At 42.5% G+C, this 22,707-nt stretch overlaps 1 protein-coding gene across 14 annotated transcripts in view; it reads right to left on the bottom strand.

Moving 5' to 3' along the window:
• Nucleotides 1-1,081: 1,081 nt before the first annotated feature.
• The window catches only part of CARMIL1 (capping protein regulator and myosin 1 linker 1), a 434,292-nt gene continuing 412,666 nt past the window's right edge, over nt 1,082-22,707 (bottom strand). For 5 of the 14 annotated variants that reach the window (XM_073810414.1, XM_073810413.1, XM_019945104.3 and 2 more), the window contains 6 exons: nt 17,656-18,091; nt 13,933-14,014; nt 11,989-12,192; nt 10,674-10,814; nt 7,941-8,090; nt 1,082-2,121 (listed from right to left, as the gene is read on the bottom strand). In XM_073810414.1, the coding sequence (XP_073666515.1) occupies nt 1,985-2,121; nt 7,941-8,090; nt 10,674-10,814; nt 11,989-12,192; nt 13,933-14,014; nt 17,656-18,091 (1,150 nt within the window). In that variant the 3' untranslated portion in view covers nt 1,082-1,984. Of the gene's footprint in view, nt 2,122-7,940; nt 8,614-10,673; nt 10,815-11,988; nt 13,218-13,932; nt 14,015-17,655; nt 18,092-22,707 lie in introns of those variants that run through there. The other 9 variants (XM_019945105.3, XM_073810417.1, XM_073810416.1 and 6 more) reach the window with 9 other exon arrangements.

The raw sequence follows: 22,707 nt of genomic DNA, 5'->3' as shown, positions 1-22,707 counted from the left end.
GGCAGAGAATGAACTTCAAATGGTTTCTACAGCAGGGCCACCACACCTGGGCAATGCTTTTAATTAGCAAGTAAAAAATGCTAAATCTTTTCATGGCCATCTCAATTTAGGATTTGCACACTAGGGGTTGAGGACAGGTGCAACATTTTTGAAAAATCAGGGCTGCCCTGCCTCCTTAGATTTTCTGTTGTAATTTTTCCATATATTTTCTTTCACAAAAAAGAAATGAGTCATTGTTTTCCCTTCAAGTTTGCAATATTTCCTCTGGGAATACTATTTTGCAAATGGAGAGTGTTAAAGTGGATACTGAACAGAAGCTGGATCACACGGGGAAACAAGCCAGCATGGGGCAGGATCAAAGGCATGAGAACATCTTTTCTACCACAGGTGGAGACAGGTGGAGCTCCCCATCGTAAATAACCAGGTGTCGGTTATCCTCTTCCTGGATTTTCAGTGGCCATTTTTTAATTGCAGTTTGACTTCTTTCCAACACCTGACACATGCCTGCCCAATTGCTGGCCAATGGCCTCTGCAAAGTAGACCCAGGCCAACCAATGTTATACTAAGGAAAAATACATTTGGAAGGTCAGCCTGCCCAATGTAGCCATACAACGAAGCGTCCTCAAAACAAAGTGATTCCTGGCTTTTTTGGCCCCTGTTTGGTATAACTGAGATGGGGTGTGAATTACTGATAGGCTGATTCTTAGTTGAGGGCTTGCACACGGCACCGGTAGGAAAACCATGGTCTGTAACTTAGGTGAAGATTCCCAGACCCCTCCTAGCAGTAGTCCGGCTCATCTCACAGTGCCTTGGTATTTTCTGAGCGACTCAGGCCCCCACTCCATCATCTGGCCCTGTCATTTGGCCTGAGTGGGGCTCTCTTGGACACTCATAATATAACCTTTTGATGAATTCATCCTTTGGCCAAAGGTGAGAGGAGGCCATGGAATTAGCAAGTCGCATTTACTTGGAATGTAATAGGTTTTTGATTATCTGGCAACTGTGGTTATTGTGGATTTTTGGAAAACAAAGTTCCTCACGAGCCAATCCTCACTCAAAAAGGCACTGGAGAAAGTCGCAGTTCCACTTGTAAAATCATTTTATTGGTATAAATATACATATGCATAAAATACCTTCAGCGCGTATGTAAGTGAATATTTGTGAAATGTCTTCAAAAGTAGTAGTTTGATTTTTTTACAGGTGTCAAAGTATTCTCTCTTAATCACACGTTAAAAGCTAATATGCAGACAGAAATTAAAGGCCTTCAGAAAACACGAATATTCATAAAACCTCATTCCAGTCAACTATATACATTAATCTGGGCACATGGTAGAATCAGCCACGGGCCTTTCACTCGGTTCTTAACTTGCTCGTTGATGGTATCACAAAGGTCACCAGACCAAGTTAAAATGTACAATTCCACATCGGGAAGGAAGAAGTTCCCCATGGGAGAATGCAAAAACCATACCCAAGATCTAATATATATAATTTATACAAATTATTAGTGTGCTCTGTTAATATAATTACAGTGTGCAATTGCATACATCAAGAATAAATTGCTCTATCAAGTGCAGATTTGACACAGGTACGTGCAGCAGTACCCCAGGGTCAGCTGGATGGTGTTACTTGTGAGTTTGTGTCCAGTTACTTTGTTTACCTCCCACAACTCATCTTACAGGGCAAACTGTAGCTGCCTCAGAGAAATTCAAGTAGGGCCCATGGGATAATTGCTGGCATTCACTGAAGGCATATGAAGGAATGCATAGAAATCAAATGCTAAGGGTTGGGAGAAGATCAGACATGTGCTTTGATTACCGAGAGATGGATCTGTTTCAGTTTTGGTGAGGGGGGGTGGGGTGGGGAAGGACAAAGGAAAAAGCACCAAGAGAAGATGCTTAGGAAGTAGGAAGAGGTGTTGCCCTTGGTTCCTCTCTGATGGCCAGCAAACGCACCCCGCATGGTAAGACTTCTACGTGGGTGACCGTTACACAAAAATAAACTCTTTTTCTGCTTCTTCCCCAGAGTCACTGGATTTGCTGCCTTGCTGGCCATCTTTACTGGAGGACCACTGCTTTTGTTCTTGACACTCCTGGGCCTGCTGGCCCCAGCTTCTCCTGGACACTGAAACAGAAAGGAAAGGAAGTCATTATAGTTGATGAACAAGAAGATGCCAGTGGCCTGAGCAGTAATGGGGTGAGATGCAGGGGCCCTGAAGAGTGGGAGGGTTCGGGATGAACTTGCTCAAAAGCAGCTTGCCAAGTACATTTCAAGACTCTAGACAGAAATTAAAAACAAACCAACAAAACAAAACAGAAAAACCCCAGTCTATGAGAAGGTGAGCCTCTCATAGATGTGGTTGACCATCTGAGGGCAAGGACCCCAGGAGGTGAGGGTGTGGGTGGGAGCGAAGGGAGAGGCCAGGAAGGAGGAGCACTGAAGCCACTGTGCCCCAGGTGAGCTCCTCAGTCACAGCTGCCCCCTCATGCAGCACAGGAAGCAGAGCCCTGAGGTGGACCATTCAGGGTTGGCCATCCCTGCTTCAGGGACGGGATATAAGCAGAGGCCCTAGTAATCCTTGTCAGGGTTTTCTATGTCTTAGAAAACTTCAGTTTCACTCGCTAGGAAATGAATCGTCTTGTAGAGATGAATTAATACTGCCTATATTCAATCCTCTAGGAACCAGCCTCCAGGTAAAAGAACTGCCATTTTTGTTGCCTGTTTCGATCACATATAAATATGAAGGATCTGCTGTGTCTCTACAAAGCAACGAGAGAACAAGCACCGGACTGAGCCTTTGTGATGTGTCCTGCCAGGCGCTCTGTTGTTCACAGCTACGGGGTAGGTTCCATAAAACTTGGAATCGGGATTTAACCCAAATCTTTCTCCAAAGCCCATGTTCTTTCCAACTAGATCATAGCTTCACTGCTACTATACCTTGGGAAAGGTTCAGATGCCACACTCCAGCATGACTGTTAAGGGTTATTAAATATTACTCAGCAAGTCTATTGTAGAGACACCACTTAAGCTAAAAATACCAAACCCATGCACTTTGTGTGGCTTGAAAGAGTACAGCTACCTCACTCCTCAGAAGTTTAAATGATCCAGCCAGGAACATAGTCCTGGAAAAGCAAGAGGATTCATTTGATTCTTCTCATCATTTCGATGTTAGCATTATGGTAAAAAACTCATCTTGGATAATTAAATGTTTACTCTGCTAAAGAATGGTGTTTCAGGAAGTGAAAGCTCATGAAACCTAATAGTCAAAATGCAAACATAGTAAAGTACTTCTCCTGCCACTCCTGCTGTCAGGGCCAGATTCTGACCTCTAGACGATAAAAATTTAAGTTTCATTAATTACATTAAATTGAAATTACTCAATTCTGAAAAGGATAAACTTTCAAATCTCACCATACAAGTAAGTAATTAAAAAAATTTTTTTGACTTCTTTTTACCCAACAGCTTTGAGCAAAATTCTCAGATGGAGGGGAAAAGCAATGAAAAAATGATATATATTTTTATTTTTTAGCTTGCATTGGGTAAAAAAATTAAATGTGTTTGTTTGGTCCTTTGAAAGTTGTTAACAAGCCAGGTTTTGGAAAAGTAAATAATTTTCTATAAATAGTTTGCCCTTTATTACAAAGCCAATTTGATAGTATTCAATAAGACTCAAAGTATTTAAGTTCTCAACTTGTGTGTGTATTATGAACAGGAGTTAATAGAGAAAATTTATAATATTTTCATCTTGAAATACTGTGCAATAAATAATCTAACCTCAGAGTAGAGCATTACTAGTGAAAACTGCTAGGAAATTTTATTCATTCATTTTAAAACTAAAGTAAGTATTACTCAAAAATTTCCAACACTACAAGCTCTAAGGAAGAAATAAGTATGGTGATGCATTGCTCATTTGTTTTCAGAGCAAACATATTAGCTTTTATTCTTAGATTAAAACTTTTCATCCTTCCCAATATTTTAGGCTTCCTCGAAATCCCAGGTCTAATTGATGTTACATGATATGACATCAGACTACTCTCTAAAAATGGAGAAATTCACGCAATCAAATATGTTTCTGTCACAGATAAAAACCGAGAACCCTGGACCAGGGCTAAGCGAAACTGAGAGAAATCCAACACAGGAATCTTCCCTGCAAAAAGTAAGATTGTCCTTTAGCCTCCATCCAAGTGACACTAGTATTTGAGTCCTCCAGGGATGGGGAGTGGGCGGGGGGCAAGTTAACAGGCTGGTTTCTGAGATGGTACCAGTCATGAAAGCAAACATTTTAATTTGTCCGACATAGTCACTGAGAGGAATAATGACATGCTCTTTCTGGGGGACTGTCAAAGCAGTTCACTAGGGTGGTACCATTATCTAAAAATGTATTCTAAACATATTCACTGTCATTGATTTAACTCTACCAATTGGGAATGTGACAATGAGTCTAGTACCAGGCTGACATTTTCTTTGTATCATAGGTAGGCACCTTTCTTGGATAGGAAAACTGAGGCATGGTGAGATCAAGGAACTAGTTGCACAACTAACTTTGAGTTTGGAAGCCAAAGCACACAGTATTAGTCCAGATCACTAGTGCAAACAACTTTGTAGGGGGAATGTTCTTTGTCAGGCTTGTTTTCCAGCCTTTAGGCAGCATTATTTGATTGCATGTGATTAGGATGTTAATTACAATTATATTGAAGTAGGTTCAATATTTCTGAATTTAGACTCTTAGGCAGCCTGCTTTAATGTGTGAATTCTTACATTAAAGAAGTGCAGTAAAACAATCTAATTTCTTTTATACTGTAAAGTGCTGGAACATCTCTATATATGTCTATACACATATTTATTACCGTTCCAGGTACCATTAAAATTATAAAAGATACCTGAGTAAGTAAACAGGCAATGTATTCAACAGACACTCCATGTATATTCATATCCTATCTACAGTGGCGATAACTGGCCTAGAGAGGCTCAAATGTGAAATCTGTCATTCTTGAAGATGATCTGATTTTGCGTATATATATATATGCAAATACATATATATGCTAATTTTAAAGCTTCTGAAATGTGCATATAAATTCAGAATTAGAGATTCATATAAAAATTTGAGCTTTTCTTCATTTTAAGCTCCACTGACCTCCATATTTCCCAGGAGAAAACATTATGATGACCTTAAAATAATACTCAGTAGTCGGCCCTGGTTTCTTAATACTTTCTGGCAAGGGCCCAAAGTGCCAACCAACCATTAAATTTCTTTTGAAGAATTCACGTAGGGGTAGTAGAACCCAGATCTGGTGAAAAATGGGGAACAGAGCACTGGCTTACAGACAATAATATTTGTTGGCTATAGGCTGAATTATGGAAGAAGCAAGTGATATATATAAAAGGAATCTCACAATAAGATGGCCTGTACAAATAGAATACATTACAATGCATACAAAGCCAAAACCAACTATTTTCTTCAAGAAAATAGGACATACTCTAATGAAAACATCACAGCTTATGAGTAAACGTAGCGAGGAAATGATATGAAATGCATATCACTTGATGCAGTTACAAGTACTTCCAGGAAAAGAAAGTAAGCATTTTACCTGTCACATCAATATTAAAATAGCCACACAATTAAAACATAATAATCATGATAAAAATAGGTAGCATGCTTTGAGAACAATAGCCTCTGTTTCACGCATACATTTAGGAAAATAAGAAAGCTATTTTAGCATAAACAAAGCTGTTCTTAAAGAAAAGTACACACTGTGGTTTAACAGAATTGCTCTGCTGAACGCTATTGGTTAACCAGGAAACTATGCAGAAAGACTGCTACGCAGTTCTCAGGGGTGAAGACAAGTGCTGGGAATCGGCACTAACAAAACAGGATTAAAATATTATACATAAAATTACTTTAATTGAAGCTCCCGTAAAAATTACATTTTTGGTTTCCTGTCCATAGTTCAAGAAATCAAGGCAGCAAAGCAAATCAAGATGGTCCTATTGAATTCCATCAAAATTTGATGCAGCCCATCACAAAGAGGTCATGAAAAAATCAGAGAGACACAGAAGTTCTCGCCTGTCTAGGATTTGGCTTATCTCTGGCTTCATCTTAGTTTAACTCAAAGCCTCGCTGGCTGATCCATGTGGTACTGGCAGGCGGGCTCCTCGTCTGTGTGTTGTATAAAGTGCTCTAGTGGCCTCTTGAAGAAGGAACATTACTTTGTATCAAGGGTGCTTTGTTACTAACAAGTGATATGAGTCAACTGATGCAATAGTTCAAATGTAAATTTCCAAAATCTAGAAACATCTATGTAACCTTGGGTGTCCTTATCAAAACTTCTGATTTCATATACTCTAAGAATTAATTCTCTCCAGAAGATAAGTGTCTTAGGTGTTCATTTATGTAATATTTCTGTGACTTGAAGACAACTGATTTTCTTAGAAAATCTCTTGCAGGGAAAAGAGTTACTGTAATCGTGTGTCTATGAACACACCTACCACAAAGGAAGTACTTTAAAAGTGAAGGACCAAGCTGGTTGGTTTCCTCTAGGGCAAGTGCTGCTCGGCCCAAACAGAATGGTCCATGTGTATCTACAGACTACGGACTTCGCTTTATGTGGTGGGCATGTCCTTAACTCCACCCTGTCATGTGGCTAGTGTGCGCCGGGCCTCCAGGCAAGTCAGAGTACATGGCTCATCCAACAGTACTGGCCAAGAAGGCTGATTCCAAATGCTGTTGCTCGTGGGGGGCTGGTAGATGTTTTCTTTGTGTTTAAATCTGTCGAGGAAAGTCCTCAAAGACAGTAGTTCCTACTTGAGAAATCATAACTCACTGGGCTACTAAGCTCTAAGGTGGGAGAGGTTTATCATCAATAATCAAGTGCTAAAGTTTGAGAATGGTTTAGCCTTTTAAAATAAAGGGAAATTATCCCTATTATAAGGTCACTTCCAGTGCCCTTCCCTCTTGAGGGATGTGGGGTTATGGCTAGACTGCGTGGCTGTGGGCACTTTATCCTTGGAGCCAAGACACTCATATGTTAACATCATATGTTAACCTCTGATAGTTTTACAGAAAGAAATAAAAGCCGCCTTCTAAGGGAAAAAGTCCCTTAAGGAAATTTCACATACCAGAATTTTATATTTTTTCTTTTATGATACTAAAATTTCCTTTAAAAGACTTTTCAAGTCATATTTATAAAAAGTTATTAACCAGGGAGATGATGAATGGTCATAGAAAAGCCATTTCCTCTCTGAATCAGCAGTGCTTGTTCTAAAATTTCCCATTGGAGACGAAAGCTGATTTAAAATCCGTCTCCTTTTTCTCTCCTAGGACTGTCCTCACCTGAAAATAACTTTACAGAATTTACTACAGTGTCAAACGGCAGAGAGAAGTTATTGAGTAACTGCTGTGAAATAGTATAAATTGTTCCTAGAGGTTGAAAAGTTCCTAGAGGTTGAAAAGTTAACTTTTCCTTTCTTACTAAAGGGTCATAAAATGTCTGCTAAAAGATCACGTGCATCCTTCCCTAAAAGAGTGTAAGGTAAGGTGTTAGACCAACATTCTCTAAAGGGTAAACTGTGCTACTCTAAGAATTTCTGACCCCATCCCAGTTGAAATCTAAGAGAAGAGTAAAGAGAGAAAGGGAGAGAATAGGAGACATGACCCTGAATATAAAAATAAACCTCCAGGATCACAGAAATTTGAAAGGACAAGTCACCATACTCCAAAGTAACTTGATCCTCCTCATAAGAATTTCTAAATTTAGATTTTTAAGTCAATACTTTTTGCCCCCAATGGAAGGACCATCCCGTTGCCGTTTAGAAAAAAAAAAAACCAGTTTATGAATAATCCCTGACCCAGTCCCAGGATAGAAGTTACTCAATTAAAGTTTGTTTTTGTTAGTGCCAGTTCATAAGCTTTGGGACAGTGAGGGATGATAATTGAAGACTCTAACCATTTGTTGGCTGTGACCTCCTGTGCCCAATTGCATTCACTTCCTCTTCTGCAATGGTGGAGTACAGTTTTGAAGGTCTTTTCCCTCTACTGGAAGGCTTGCCACTGTCATGATCTGAATGCCTTTTGTAATAATCTCCTCTTTGCACTACTGAGGAAAAGGGATTCATTTTACCCTTTGTAGTAGCAAATAACATCATGTTGACATTAATATTAAAAAATATTAATCTATAAAACTTAAATATCAGCTTACCCACCCCACTTAAGATTCAAGGAACCTCCAGTGTTGGTCCTGAACAGATATACCATTATCTACAGAATTCAACAGCCAACATTATGGAAATGTCGTGCAAAATGAGGTGAGCGCTGAGTCTGCCCCCAAAAGGTACTAATAAAAAGGCCCCCGCATTACCATTTCGATCCCAAGATGGATTAACGAAAGTCACATTCACTATGGAATAATCCAGAAGAATCACAGCCATTTACCTGTTTCAGAAATGAGTTGGGCACGCTAGTCCAAAGGGAGGCACAGAACAAGGAAATGAAGTAACCAGCATGAATCATGTACAAGAAAATAGGAATGAGCACAGCAGGAACATTTTTCTAAAGAAAAAGAGAGGGCTCACAAGGGCTCTCCTTCCTGGGCCAGCTTAGTGGACAAGCTGAAAAATAAACTGAAATCAAAATATTACCACCTCAGACATGTACAGACCGTGCTCAGACCTCACCTAGATTTTCAGTCCACTTTCAGTATCTTACAAACCGTGCTCAGACCTCACCTAGATTTTCAGTCCAATTTCAGTATCAAGCGACACCATCAGAATGATCTCGGTGACTAACTTATCCTGGATGCCAGAGGGGAAAGCAGTGGTCTCCCCGGCTCTACAGTCTTTAGCTGGAAAGATGGGGTCACGAACCATCCATAGTATTTGCTGCTGGGGGGAGTGAGGAAGGGAATCAAACATCTATCCCTGAAGCTATGAAATGTTTGAGAAGCAACTCATTCATTCCTAAGTTCCTGGGGAAAGAACACCTGAATTTTTCAAAGCAGCAACGAGCACACGAGCAGCATCCAGTATTTCACCCGCTCCGTTAACCAGAGGCTCCATGGTACGTGCTGTTACTCATGAGGCTGGCGGGTGACTCTAGGCCTTGTCTGATCATATAGCCAGGCGTCTTAGAAAACATCATTTTTCAAAAATGTTAAGCAATTATTTCTTGTTCAACCTTCTCCCCCTTTCTTTTTAATCCTTCCATATTTCCAATGGCTTTTTGATGAGGTGAGCATTCCTACTTACCCCTACCACCCCTCCATGCCTCCCTATTTCTCTCCAACAAAATTCTCTCAGGCATTTTCAAAGCTTCCTTATAAGTAAAGATGCAAAGTCAGCAGTGGCAGAAAGAAGGGCAAATGAGGGGTGGGGCTGTGTGGTGTGAGTGGTCCTATCAGGACACTCGCTGGCTCCAGTCCCTCTGACCTGGCACCACCAAAGTTTCCTCTTCCTACACCGAGACTTCCAAAGGCCGTGGCTGTAACACCAAGCCCTGTATTTACTGATTACCCCGTGTGAAATGACTATACGTGTCAGCCATTGTTCATGGCTTTAGTTTCTCTGACAGAAGTGGTCTGTCAGCTTTGGTCAAAACCCCCACCTTTTTAAATGTATAGCCAACAGGTGAGTGAAGCTTGCACCCACCAAGGAAATCTGCAGAATGGAGATGAGAAAGCAGGCTGTGTTCGTTTTCATTCGACTCCCAATTAACAAAGACAGTACTCACAAACACTTTCTATGAACTTCAACCCAAGACCATCATGAAGAAAAGAAAATGGCCCAAGGGAGGAAGATGTCAGAGCGGTCAAAGAATTCTAAAGCATCAAACAATAAAATAAAACCAAGCAACTCGAAACCACACTGAGAGCTATCTGGACATGGGTGACGATGGCTCTAGAATTTCTTTACAGGTGGGGCTTAGAGATAGCAATTACATTACACTTTATGAAGGACAGAACCCTAAAGGCAACTGTGCATTGAACAGAATGGGAGGAGTGGGGGAAAGACCTGGTGGGGTGCGGAAGACGCCCCGAACACACCTCGCCTCCACTGATACCGACATTTGATCTGATTCTGGGAGATGAGATTCAAGTCCCGGGACTACCTTGTTCTGCTCCCACCTCAGCAAATTAGAAGGAACACACTGGTGCCATGATGCGCTGAGGGCATCCACGCAGATGACACACTTCTGAGAATGAGGCTCATCTGACCTCACGACTGAGCGAGCTAACTAGCCACAGGGTCTCCCAGGCCTGTGCCAGCCGCTCCTGAACCATAGCAACGGTGACTGACGAGGTGACTGACAACCAGGGGGAGCTCTTCTGAGCATGGTGGGACCTAGAAACCTACAGGTAGCAACCAAATGCGTCACAAAACAATGTGCGTACACTTCTAACACACTGGGAGTTCAGGAGCATCTAGAGATGATTATTACAAGATCTTTGGGCTGAGTGTCTCCGTTACGCTTTTATTCCCTGTATATGGTCCTCCTTGAAGACCCAGTGTCACCAACAATGTTGAATCAAGTTTCTGAACAAAGTACTGCACTGGTTCCAAAACTTAATCCAAGGGACGCTGAGCTGACCGACAAACTCTAGGATATAAGTTGAGTCCAAGATTAATTCCTTCCGCTTGAAATGACTCTCCTTGCGGAGAGCTCACTCAGAGAAAACATGTCTTACCTTCCCGGGAAAACGTCCTGGGACTGGGCTGTGGGCTGCCCTGGCTATCTCTCTCCTTGTCCGAAGGAACCTTTTTCAGGACAGGCGGAAGAAGAGCGACTTTAGGGGAATCCGGGCTGGATGGAGAGTCTGGGATGTCCTCTACGGAGACACAAAGACATGAATCAACCTGTCTCATAAACTGGATTCCTAAAGCTATAAGCTGGGTTAATCTTTAAAAACAAATAACGAATAATCTTTTAAAAAGCAGCAGAGAATTTTTCTGGCCAAAAACTAGCTTCATAGCTCAGTGAAGTAAACAATAGAGAGAAAAATAATGAAAACTTACGAAGAGTTAAAATTTGCAGATGTGAATCTATCTTGCATATAGAATTTCAATTTCAGTGAGCTGGTGTTTGAAAATTAGACTGTAAGTGAACTGAACACTCCCTCTGCCTCAAACACAGAGGCTATTTGATTCTCTTAAAATACGTGATAGTTATAACCCATTGCCTTTACCTGTTGTCAAATCCAGTAAAGTGGTCACCACATGTATATAATATGTATTTGCGCTTCCAGGAGTGGAGGTGCACGTACCTACACACACATACTGAGATCAGTAAGAATAACTTAGAATCATGCACTTTGAGAACCAGAAAGGACTGTGGTGAGCACTGTATAACTGGAGAGATTGACCTGCTAAGCTAAAAAGATGGCAAAATAGGTAGGATTAGAACTCTCTTCTCTTAATTCTAAAGGCTGTCCTGTTTCAGTCTAATTGAAAGGATTAACTGCATTGCACTCCTTTCTCTGCTCTATCACCAGCAAAGTAATTCTCAGTTTGGTGTGTGTGTGGGCCGGGCTGTGGTATACACAGACGGTAGGGCTGTGTGCCCATGACATGTTATTTACAAAAACAGCCCCATAGTTTGCCAAGCCCTGTTCTAAACCCTAAATATTTCACAGGCTATGGGATTAAAAACACAGCAACATATGCGTTCCCTATTTGTGGCCCTCATCCTTAAACTGTGGCCTTCTGAAGGGTCGGAGCACCAGGACACAGCTTTCAGGAAGCTACACTGAGCCCTGTGAAGGGGTCAGCACCCCACGAGGCTGCTTTATCCATCCTGCCTCCGAGCCGTAGCCCTGAGCGCAAGGACAGTCCCTGAGTGGGTGACCTCAGGGCTGAATGAAGGCACCCTTCAGCCTTTGTCACTGTGGCAGGTTTCTCACGGCCCCTCCCGCACACACGCCCCCTCCACGTTCACCAGCCGCCCTGGAAACCAGCTGTGGAGGCCTGGTCGTGGTGTCACTTCCTGACCAGCAAAACCCTTACCAGGCCGCGAGGCGGTTCTCGGTTTCTGCGGGATGGTGGGCCGCACCGACAGGCTGGGTTTGGGGGACTGCAGGAGGGGCTTCGGGCTGGTGGGCCTGCTGGAAAGGCTCCGGGACCTGGAGCCCGCCTCCACCTTGAGCTCTGCTTTGGTGTTCTTTTCTGCCATTCCCAAACCGAAGCGGTTCTCTGGATGCACTTTAGGCACTTTTAAAATGAAAATGGGTACAAAAAGCACTTCACTGTAAAAACTCAAAGGTGAAAAAACCAGTCCTTTGAAGGTAGAGGTCTGGTGCAAACTGCTACAATGGTTTCTTGTCATTTCTCATCAGATATTTTATTTAATTGAAGTATAGTTGACTTACAATATTATATTAGTTTCATGTGTACAACATAGTGACTCAATACTTTTATAGATTATACTCCATATATAACGTATTATAAAATATTGGCCATATTCTCTGTGCTGTACATGACAGCCCTGTATCTTATCGTGTACCTAGCAGTCTATACCTCTTAATCCCTATCTTGCCCCTCCTCCCACCCATCACCCCACTGGTAACCACTAGTTTCTTTTCTGTATCTGTCATCAAAGATATTTTAGAACAGGAACATGCTATTCTAGCATGTTTTCAGAATCAGAACACCCTGGTGGAAGACAAAAATTCTTGCTAGAAAAGTGGTGAATTTGGTGGTGCTCTTCCGATCACCCCTGACTATTCCAGAGATGACGAGCCTCATAGTTAATAGGGCACATGTCCATATGAGTGTATAGGGGGAGAGCAGGCCTCAGTCCATTTGAAGCCATCAGATCTTCCCTAGATCTGGCACAAGGTACAGGTCTAACCAAGTGCAGGTGCCTCCGTTCTGGAGCACAATCAGTTAGGGGTCTGGCTGCAGGTCCTGGGAGAGGAGCGCTGTGCCGATGCCCAGAACCTCAAGTCTAGTGAGAACCACTCCAGGAGTATCAGCTCATGCCCCGCCTCCATAGCTTTTGCTGCCTTAATTATCCAGATAAGAGGCAAAAAAGAGCCAGTTGAATATGAGTTTTAGCCCAACTCTTACCTTATGAAGATGCTAAAGCCAAACACAAGAACGTCAAACAGTAAAATGAGGTAATTTCTGCACAATTTACAAGTTACTCGCCAGTGTGCATCTAAAGTATCTCACTCTCTTTCTGCACCTGAAAAGTCCGAGGGTCAAAGGAAATCGGATATTCAGGAATATTCAAGCTGAAAGAAAAGAGCATCCCCTCATGTCAGTTAAAGGGCCTCCTCCCATATACCATGTACGGCCTATTTTTAAATCATCAGTAAAACAGAAACAGATTCATAGATACAGGAAACAAGCAGGTGGATTCTAGAGAAGAAATGGGTAGAGGGATGAGTGAAATTAGGTGAGGGAGATTAAGAGGTCCAAACTTCCAGGGACAAAATAAATGCGTCACAGGGATGAAACGTACAGCATGGGGAATACAGTCAGTGATTTTGGTATAACTTTGTACAGTGACAGATGGTACTTATCGTGGTGATCATTTTGTGATAGAAATATCAAATCACGGTGGTGTGCACCTGGAACTAACACAGTGTTGTAGGTCAATTATACTTCCATAATTAATTAAATTAATTCATCAGCCATGATGAACAGAACAAGGAAATGAAGTAACCAGCATGAATAATGTACAAATGCCCACAGTTTAGGAGTTCTTCTCAATGAAGTCTCTTCCCTTTAGGAAACAGGGAAAGGTGCCCTGCCCAGGTGCCAGGCTACTATGGTGGGAGGTGTCGGGCAGGTGAAGGGCTGTGGTCTTTTAGGTGAAAGCTGAGAACATGTAACACAGAGGCCCATCCTTGCTCTCCATCTTTATTTGCCTTCTGTCAATCACATTTGAGGCATGGAATCAGACCATGTTTTTCTTAAGGGGGTGACGGCAATGGCCTGACTTACCTGCCCCACCTCCATCCAACCGTTCTGTGCTGCTCAAGGCCAGGCTGGAAGAATCCTGGGAGATGGCATCATTTCCAAGTTTCTGAAAAATTCAAGTGCCCCGCCCCAAAAGTGCATAGTTTTTTAAAGTGTAAGAAAAAGAACGAAGCAGATAATAACTGGCAACAAATAATGGCTCCTTAACTCTACTGTCATTACACTGACTGTGTCCGACCTCCCCATCTCCCTGAGGCTCTGCTGCTGGGACAAAACCATGAGACATGCTCTGTTCTGTGTTTACAATCAGGGCTCTGGGGTCCAAGGTGCGGCCAGTTCCCTCAGGATGCTCCCCATGGACAGAGGGGCGGGGCCACAGGGAGCCAGTGGGCGTGGTGCCGTCTCTTGTTTTTCTGATTGAACACCTAGGCGGGCTCTGCAGCCCCTGATGCTCCACGTGATGGGGGCACTGATACTCCAATTGTTTCCAGGACCCTCTCCAGATTGGGTTCCACTGATCTAAAAGCAGTGGAAACCTTCCCAACCTCAGTGTACGAAATAGGTAGGAAGGGGCCTGAAATGGGCAGGGTCTTCCCTGCCACTGAGGCAGAAGCACTAGACACACGTCTATAGTTTAGGAGAGGCAAGTATAAATAGGTCTGAATTAATTTTTTTTAAATCTGCAGGTGGGAAGAGTTTATGATGGCAAAGACAAGGAAGGTGAGATGGCGAGGGAGGAATCAGCCTCAGCTTTATGGGGCAGGAAGTCCACAAGAGCGTGAGGCATTTAGACACAAAAAAGATAAGAAAAAACAAAAAAAAAAGGCTAGCGTTTGCTCAATGATACTCCAGAACCCTATTGGCAGAGATGACCCACACCTGCCTCCCGTCTAAAAAACAAAAAAAGCGGGGCGGGTGGACCAGGAGGCATGAAGATTCCTAAGACAGTTCGAGCTTCGGCCTGCCGGTTCCTGCTCAACTCACGCTTCTGACAAACCTAAAAAGCAAATATCTGCTGCCAGTTCCGAGCTTTAAATTGTTTCCGATGACACAGGAGAGATGATCTCAAACACAGTTGAGATCTGCCTCATTACAATCTGCCACAGCCGCGCATCCGCCGGGAGTGTCAGCTGTGTCAGGAGGGAGGGGGAGCGTGGCAGGAGTGCCGAGGAATTTCTCAGCGAGCCTATGGAAGTTCCACTTTCACTAGTGGTGGTTACTGAGGTCTCAGAGGAAGTGTGTACACAAGTACCACAGCGAGAACGGCACGTTATTTGACATCATTATGGAAAAGTGACCCCAAGGAAGGGAAGCCCCGTGCCAGGGGCAGCACGTGAAGCCCTCTGAGTCCTGACGCAAGTCCGCAGGGCCAGGGGCTAGCCATGAACTGCCAGCCAAAACCAGCAGGAGGCGCTTTACTCCCCCCCCCCCAGCCCCCAAGCCGTCTAGAGGCTGGGCCAAACCGGTCCTCAGATGCAGAGTGCCTGACCTAGCCTTTTATAGCTTCTTAGAAGGCAGGGGCGTGGGTATCCAAGCTCAGATAAAAATGATAAAGTGGAGTATTTAAACAGGGCCAGGAATGAAGAGAAGTTAAGTTTGTGCCCTGAGCGCCTTGCTTAAGGAGAAACTGCCTTTTAGGCTCATGCAAGTGCAGGGCTGGCATCTGAGAGTAAGGGCCTCCTTAAATTTTATACCCTGGGCGCCTCACTTGCCTACATTTAAAATCTAATCCTAGGAGTTGTTTTCACTTTTTCCTTCCAGGCTTTCTGAGGTAGTTATAAATCCCCAAAATGCCTGTGCGGAATGAGGATGAAATAACCTGAAGTCAATTGTCTCTGCGTGCAGGCAGCTGACGAGGTGGCCCCAGGAGAAAAGATGTGGCCGCTAAGCTTTCAGTACCTGTTACTCTCCTTTGTTAATAAATAATAAACACCATACTTTCATTTTCACAGTTCTTTCTGTGAAAATATATGTATTTTTAAATGAACACATATATTAAACGTAAGTAGTGTAAAGAGAATTACTCCAGATGAAAGTGAAGGCTATATACATTCACACACATATATTATATATATATATATAATATATATATTTATCATAGTATATTCACTTCTGGTGCTTATGTTGCTAACTTTATAGGGAACACAGTCATGGAATTTTAGGGGAAAATATTCTAAAACTCATTTTCAAAACACGTTCTCATTATTTTATAGTTCTGATAGAACACCCTTGACTGGTTCCAATTTTAAGTACTAAGGATTTTTATTCTTGTTTTAATAGACACTAGATGGTGCTCAAAGATCATTAGTATAAGTCTTGAACAAATTAAACCTTAAGAATTTTGTCACTTGGAGCCGGTTTATCAAATCCAAAGCACCTGGAAAAAAACCCTCCAACACTTCTCATCTTTCTACCAGAAGGCTGCTATTCACCAATGGAAACAGTGATAAAAATAAACCGCTCATTAGTGAGAACAGCACATCCCTTGTTGTAAGGAAAGTCTATGAAACAGATTAAAATGTAAACATATCCTTGGGTGTGTGGCTCACCAATGATGTGGTCACAGTGTTCAGAATTCTGACCAGTGAGGCCACAACACGCCTCCCATGTTAACAGAGTGTAGTTTCAGCCCCTCAGCTCTTCTCTGCGGCCTAATGAGCGAGTGAGGAGGGATGTGTAACTAGAAAATTGCTAGATAACGATGGTGCTGGCGGAAGAACTACGGTGAACAGCTGTAAAATCATGCAGGGTGCAGGATTTAATGAAAAAATAATCAGTTGTTTAGAAGTAATATAAAACAGCCCTGCATGTCCTGGTAAACAGTTAACCATTTACTTTCTGAAAATCAAGGGTTCATTGGGATGAACTATTTTATTCTGATTCAAATAAAAATCGATGTGCAATTTTCCCTTCATTAGAGAACCCAGTTTTACAAACATAAAAGAGCTCAGGATAGTGAGCTGATAGTGACCAAAACCTGGGTTAAACATATTAATCTTCGTGATCACAATAAGGATACAATCCTCAAGCAGCTGCCGGAAAAAACAGAGGTAAAAGGAGAAAAAAAAATACGCAACTTATATTTTAAAAAGTTCAAAAGTAAGTAATGCATTATGTCAGATTTTGGGGGGACTCAGCAATTTTTAAATGATAAAGTGCTTCTTCACAGCAATAGACAACATATCTCAATGGTCAAGTATTCAATTAATTCTAACAGAATACTTTGCCTTTTAAACCTGGAATTTAGCAAGGAACTTTCAGGTTTGGAAAAGGACATAAATTCTGAAATAACTGAAAAACAGATCTCCCCTGATATAACTAGAATCTGGTTTCAATAATTTTATTTGCCTCTGTCAGCTCTCCTATCTCCAATCACCCTCAGGTCTCCGTTTGGATTCAACAGACAGTCTTTCCCAAAAGTGGGGCATGTCCCTGGCACAGCTGTCCCATGTTTCTATGACACGCACAGGAGCACCTGAGCAGGTGAGACAAGGCCCATGGACCTTCAGCCACTGCCTGACCTTCCCAGGCTGAGGCTCTCCGGGAGACCGTGACTCTCATGCCAGCGGGAAAACATGGGAAGACCAGGCCCTCTGATCTGTGTTCCGGGTTCTTTAGGAAAAAGGCCTGTTTTCGGATTTTTATTTAACCCACAGGTTATTTTTCTGTACCTGTCTTGCCCATAAAAACCGAGTGGAGACAAAAACGACAAAGGCAACCAAGTCAAAACAGACCCTCCTCCCTTACCTTCAGTGAGCAAGCAGCCTTGGCTTTCATCTCCTGCTTGGCCTTCATCTCTGCCAGCAGCCCGCTGCCCATCACTTGGACCCTGTACCTTCGCCCTCCTTGGGGGCTGCCCTTGCTCTCACTCCGGTCCACCTTCCCCACGTCTTCCCCTTGACTTTCTTCTAGGGAGTCAGGTGTTTTGATCTCCTCTACCCGATCAGCACTGCCATTGTGCTCGGCTGGCTTCGTGTCCTTCCTGGGGGTGTCCACAGCTGGACTTCTGACTCCTGCCTTTGGAGAGGAGAGTTCTTCTGTCATCAAGACCGTTGGTGACCGCTCAGGTTTGGTCCGGGGTTTGATTAAGTTGAGAAAGCCACTTTTCCGAAAGTCTCGCTTTTTCTTCTCGTCTCCTCCTTCACTAAGCTCATGGGACTCTGAGCCTCTTGCTGACCCTCTCCTGTGATTCAAAAGAACAAATCCTGTTGGGTTTACTGTAATTAACGCTCCAGCAAGAATCAGTCAAAACAGAAACAGGGAGATCGCTGCTTACACGGCAACCGTTCTGAAGCATTTAAAGAAAAGCTGACTTTGGAAATAGGAACGTTGGATATCATCATATCCACACAAATCGACAATGGGAATCTGATGTGACTGGGAGGACTGAGAGCGGAGTGGAGTTTATGTTTAAATGCTCCAGAGAGCTTCCAGAAAGGGTGGCTCCACCCAAGGCACAGGTGGGCGACGGACTGCCTTATTGAATTTGGCGGGCACTGGAAGCGCCAGATTTCCCCTTAAGCCCCTAAAATCCTTCCCTGGTCATTAGATAACATCTGAAATCCCGCCCTAAGTGCTCAAACCAAGATCCGGATCCCTGCTTAAATGTAATACCACTGCAAGAGGCAACAACATGAAAAAGCGGACAGTAAGCTTTGGTAGAGGTTTGTCAGGAAATGGATGGGGAGAAAGTGTAAATGATGTAGGTTGAGTGGGAGGTATCATCACTGCCTTTCACTTAAAGCTGGAAGGATGAATACCCGTTTAGCTCCTTGAGTCCCCAGGAAAATCCCAGTAAGGAATTGAAAAAAAAAAAAAGAAGGCATAAGCCCCAGGGGGGAGAAAAGGCAAAAGCAACAGTTCGGAAGCCATAATAGTTAGGAGTGAAAACTGACTTAATCTGGGAAAGCTGACCTCTAAAGCATTAGTAGGGGAGGCCCTGAAGCAAATGGATTTCAGGGGAAGGGGAGCAGAATGTGCCACCCCGAAGTATGCCTCTTTGGCACAGGAATATTTGAGGCTGATTATTTTTAAGGAACAGCAGACACAGGAGAAGCTCTGAAAACAGAGTAGTTACCTTTCTGTAAGAGAAATTTACATTTCTAAGGAAAATCTCCATTTGTAAGGGTGTATTCCTTTCAGTACCAGGAAAAATAGAATCACTAAATCCCTAGAAATGTATCAATGGAGAAGGTAGGGACTTAAACCTGCATAACGACCTTACCCCTGTTTATGTGGTTCAGGATAACCTCCCCAAACTGTCCCCAACCTCATCTTTCTTCTGTCTTTAGCTGAAGATGGTATTTAAGGTGGTAGTGTGGGCCATTTCAGGGAATTATTGTTTCCCTTGGGATCTCCCATGTATTCAGGGGGTAAACATGTTAATAAACTCCATGAAACAAGAATAATAGAAAAATGTGACAGCAGAAGTGGAAGACTCAAGGTTGGAAGATAAGACTGAGGAAATCGCACAGAAAGTTGATGGGGGGAGGCTAAGAAAAAGAATGAAGAAATAGAAGAGAAACCAGTTAAAAAAAACAAAACTAGTGGATTAATAGAGGAAACAATAATGGGAGTTTAAGAAAAAGAATATAGAGAAAAAGCAAAGAAATTTATATATATATATGTATATTTTTTTGTTTGTTTGTTTGTTTGTTTGTTTTGTGGTACGTGGGCCTCTCACTGTTGTGGCCTCTCCTGTTGCAGAGCACAGGCTCCAGACGCGCAGGCTCAGCAGCCATGGCTCACGGGCCCAGCCGCTCCGCAGCATGTGGGATCTTCCCGGACCAGGGCACGAACCCTTGTCCCCTGCATCGGCAGGTGGACTCTCAACCACTGCGCCACCAGGGAAGCCCAAAAGCAAAGAAATTTAAAAGAAATAATTCACGAAAAACTCCAGAACCAAAGAATATAAATTCCCAGATTGAAATGGCTCATTAGTGCCTAGCAAATGGGTTTCAACAAAACAAAATAAAAAAACCCACACAGAGGATATCATCATAAAATGTCAATATACCAGGAGCAGAAAGAAGATCCTAAATGCTTCCTGAGAAGAGGAAAAAAAGAACAAGCCACAAAGGATCAGGACTCAAAATGACACTGGATTCTTAGAGCAACTAGAAGCTTGAGGATACTGGGACCAGGTTTTCAAAATTCTAAAGAAAAATGGATTCCAATCTAGAGTTGTATACCTAGTCACACTATTAAGCAAAATGCAAGACATATGCATTTCAGAAACTCACTTCCCATGCTTCCTTTCTCAGCAAGCAAACCGAGGAGGTGCTGCACCAGAAAGAGAGTGAAGTAATAAGGAAGACGACGACCGGGCCAAAGGAAACAGGAAAGACACAGGAATGAGCGAGGGGAGGCCCCCAGCAGACAGCGAAGGGACATCCCAGGAGGACAGCAGGGGACGAGGCCTACAGGTCACCCTGGGGCGATCAGAGAGCAGTGAAGGATGTGCCCAGGAAGATGAAACTGAGAAGACTTGGGGAAATTTCTACCTCTACTGGAGACTTAGGAGATATGTCAGAGATAGGAATACAGAAAACTAAGCAAATGCAAAAGGAGACAATTGTTAACTCCAGGGAAAACAAAAAGTTGTATAGCAGATGAACCTATTTGCAAAGCAGAAACAGAGACACAGATGTAGAGAACAAACGTATGGACACCATGGAGGTTGGGGGGGATGAATTGGGAGATTGGGATTGACACATATACACACTACTATGTATAAAATAGGTAACTAATGAGAACCTACTGTATAGCACAGGGAACTCTACTCAGTGCTCTGTGGTGACCTAAATGGGAAGGAAACCCAAAAAGGAGGGGATATATGTATACGTATAGCTGATTCACTCTGCTGTACACAACACTGTAGAGCAACTATACCCCAATAAAAATTTTAAAAAGAGTTGTATAGGAAAGGAAATGTAATCATACCATACTGTATAACTTAGCTGTGAATATTTACATGCTTATAATGAAGTAAACATTAAACACTGATGTAACCAACAGTTACGACATAACTAAGTAAGATGGCAGGAAGAGGAAGTGTGTGTGTGTGTGTGTGTTTGCCTGCATGCGTTTGGTGGACAGAAGGGTCAGACTGTATAAGAGCTAAAGTATCATCCTCTATATAGTAAGAAGCCACCAGTTATGGTTACTATTTAAAACTGAAAAATAAGAAATAGCAACAACAACAAAAAAGAAATATGGAAGCAAAATCAAAGTAAACGGCTAAAGGAACAGGAATTAATTGCCCTGGGGAATAGGGAAAGAAACAGCCCCCCGCCTTTATTTGTTAATAAAAAGCCTTGAAGAACACCTGACATTTTAAACTATGAGGAGCACGTGTGCAACTTTGACTTTCAAACTTCCTTCATACAACTTGATGGTCTGACCTGCGCCTAGACCTCTACGTAACAAACTGACAATGATCTGGTTTTATATAACAAAATAAAACAAATCACAACTTTTAGTAGATTCCATCATTATTTGACAAAAATTGATGTACCTAGTTCTATGTGTGCACTTGGACATGCAGAGGATCCTCCTAGAGCAGTATCTTTGTAGAAAGTGGGTTTTACACCTTATAAAGTCTGCCCAACTTTCATTCACAGCCTATTAAAGAAGGAGGCAGCTTTAAGGGCAGAGGACATCACACTGGCGGTGACACCACAGATGATCTAGATCTAACGCGCACAGATCTCTCCACTAACTCAATTTCCAAAGTTTGGGAAGAGGAGAGCCTACAATTTTATCTGTTTATACAGATACAGGCCAAAGACTGTCTTGATTCATTAAACCAATAGTGACTGAGGGCAGGTGATACATTATGGGCTGTGTCAGACACTGAAGTTATAATGAACAGTAAGACCCAGGCATTGTTTGTGAAGAACAGCATCCTTTGGGAAGAAAAGACTTGAAAGCCAGTCATCAAGAAGGATTTTCCCGTTTGGCTCAGTTTATGCTGGTATTGCTTGAATCTTTTGTGCTGAGAATATGTCCATCTATTCCCCACGCTGTAAAAATATTAAAAACCAAACAAACTCTGGAAGGATTCTGTTGCCCTAACGGATGTGTGCAGAGGATGAAAAAAAAAAAGGGGGGGCAGAGTTGACTCAGCACTAGAGAAAGAGCAATTAATTTGGGGGGTTGGGGGTGGGAGGTGGGGGAGGAATAGTCAAGGCTTTCCCCTGACTAGAATAAATGACATTTATTTTGAATAAATGACATTTCCATTGGATCTTGAAGGAGAGGAGAATAGAATTTTCCCTAGTATGTCAAGCTTCAAGTGCCAAAGAAGACAAATGATTGGGTCCTAAAGCTTATAACATTAGGTAAGTTATACTGGTATGGACACAAAAATTTAACTTATTCCCACCTCACCATCCTGCTAAGGCAAGATAAGGCACATCAATCTATAGAACGGACTAGCTTCTTCCTTCCCGGTGCCTGGCCTGTTCCCCCTCAGCTTATCAGGACGGTTCAATTCGTTCTTGAATTTGATATCTCAAGGTGAAGAACACTTCACAGACACAAATCCATATTCAGAGTGTACTTGGGGATGGATCTGCATATAGCTGGGGATTAAGTAACTTGGTACAAGTCATGCTTAAAGGCTGGAGTGTTTCAAGTTAAGCTCTTAATAAAAGTACTATTGAGTTGTCTTCTAAGGAAACTCCATGTTGTTAATAAGAAAATACAGAGGAAGCTTTTTAGAGGCTAACTCTGAAGGCTCTTCACTAATTCTGTTGTCATTCTGACACTGTCTGTTAAAGCTTTGTCATTTAGCAA

The sequence above is a fragment of the Tursiops truncatus genome, chromosome 10 (genome assembly GCF_011762595.2).
Source record: "Tursiops truncatus isolate mTurTru1 chromosome 10, mTurTru1.mat.Y, whole genome shotgun sequence".
NCBI lineage: Eukaryota > Metazoa > Chordata > Mammalia > Artiodactyla > Delphinidae > Tursiops > Tursiops truncatus.
This window is presented reverse-complemented; position numbering and strand designations above follow the sequence as displayed.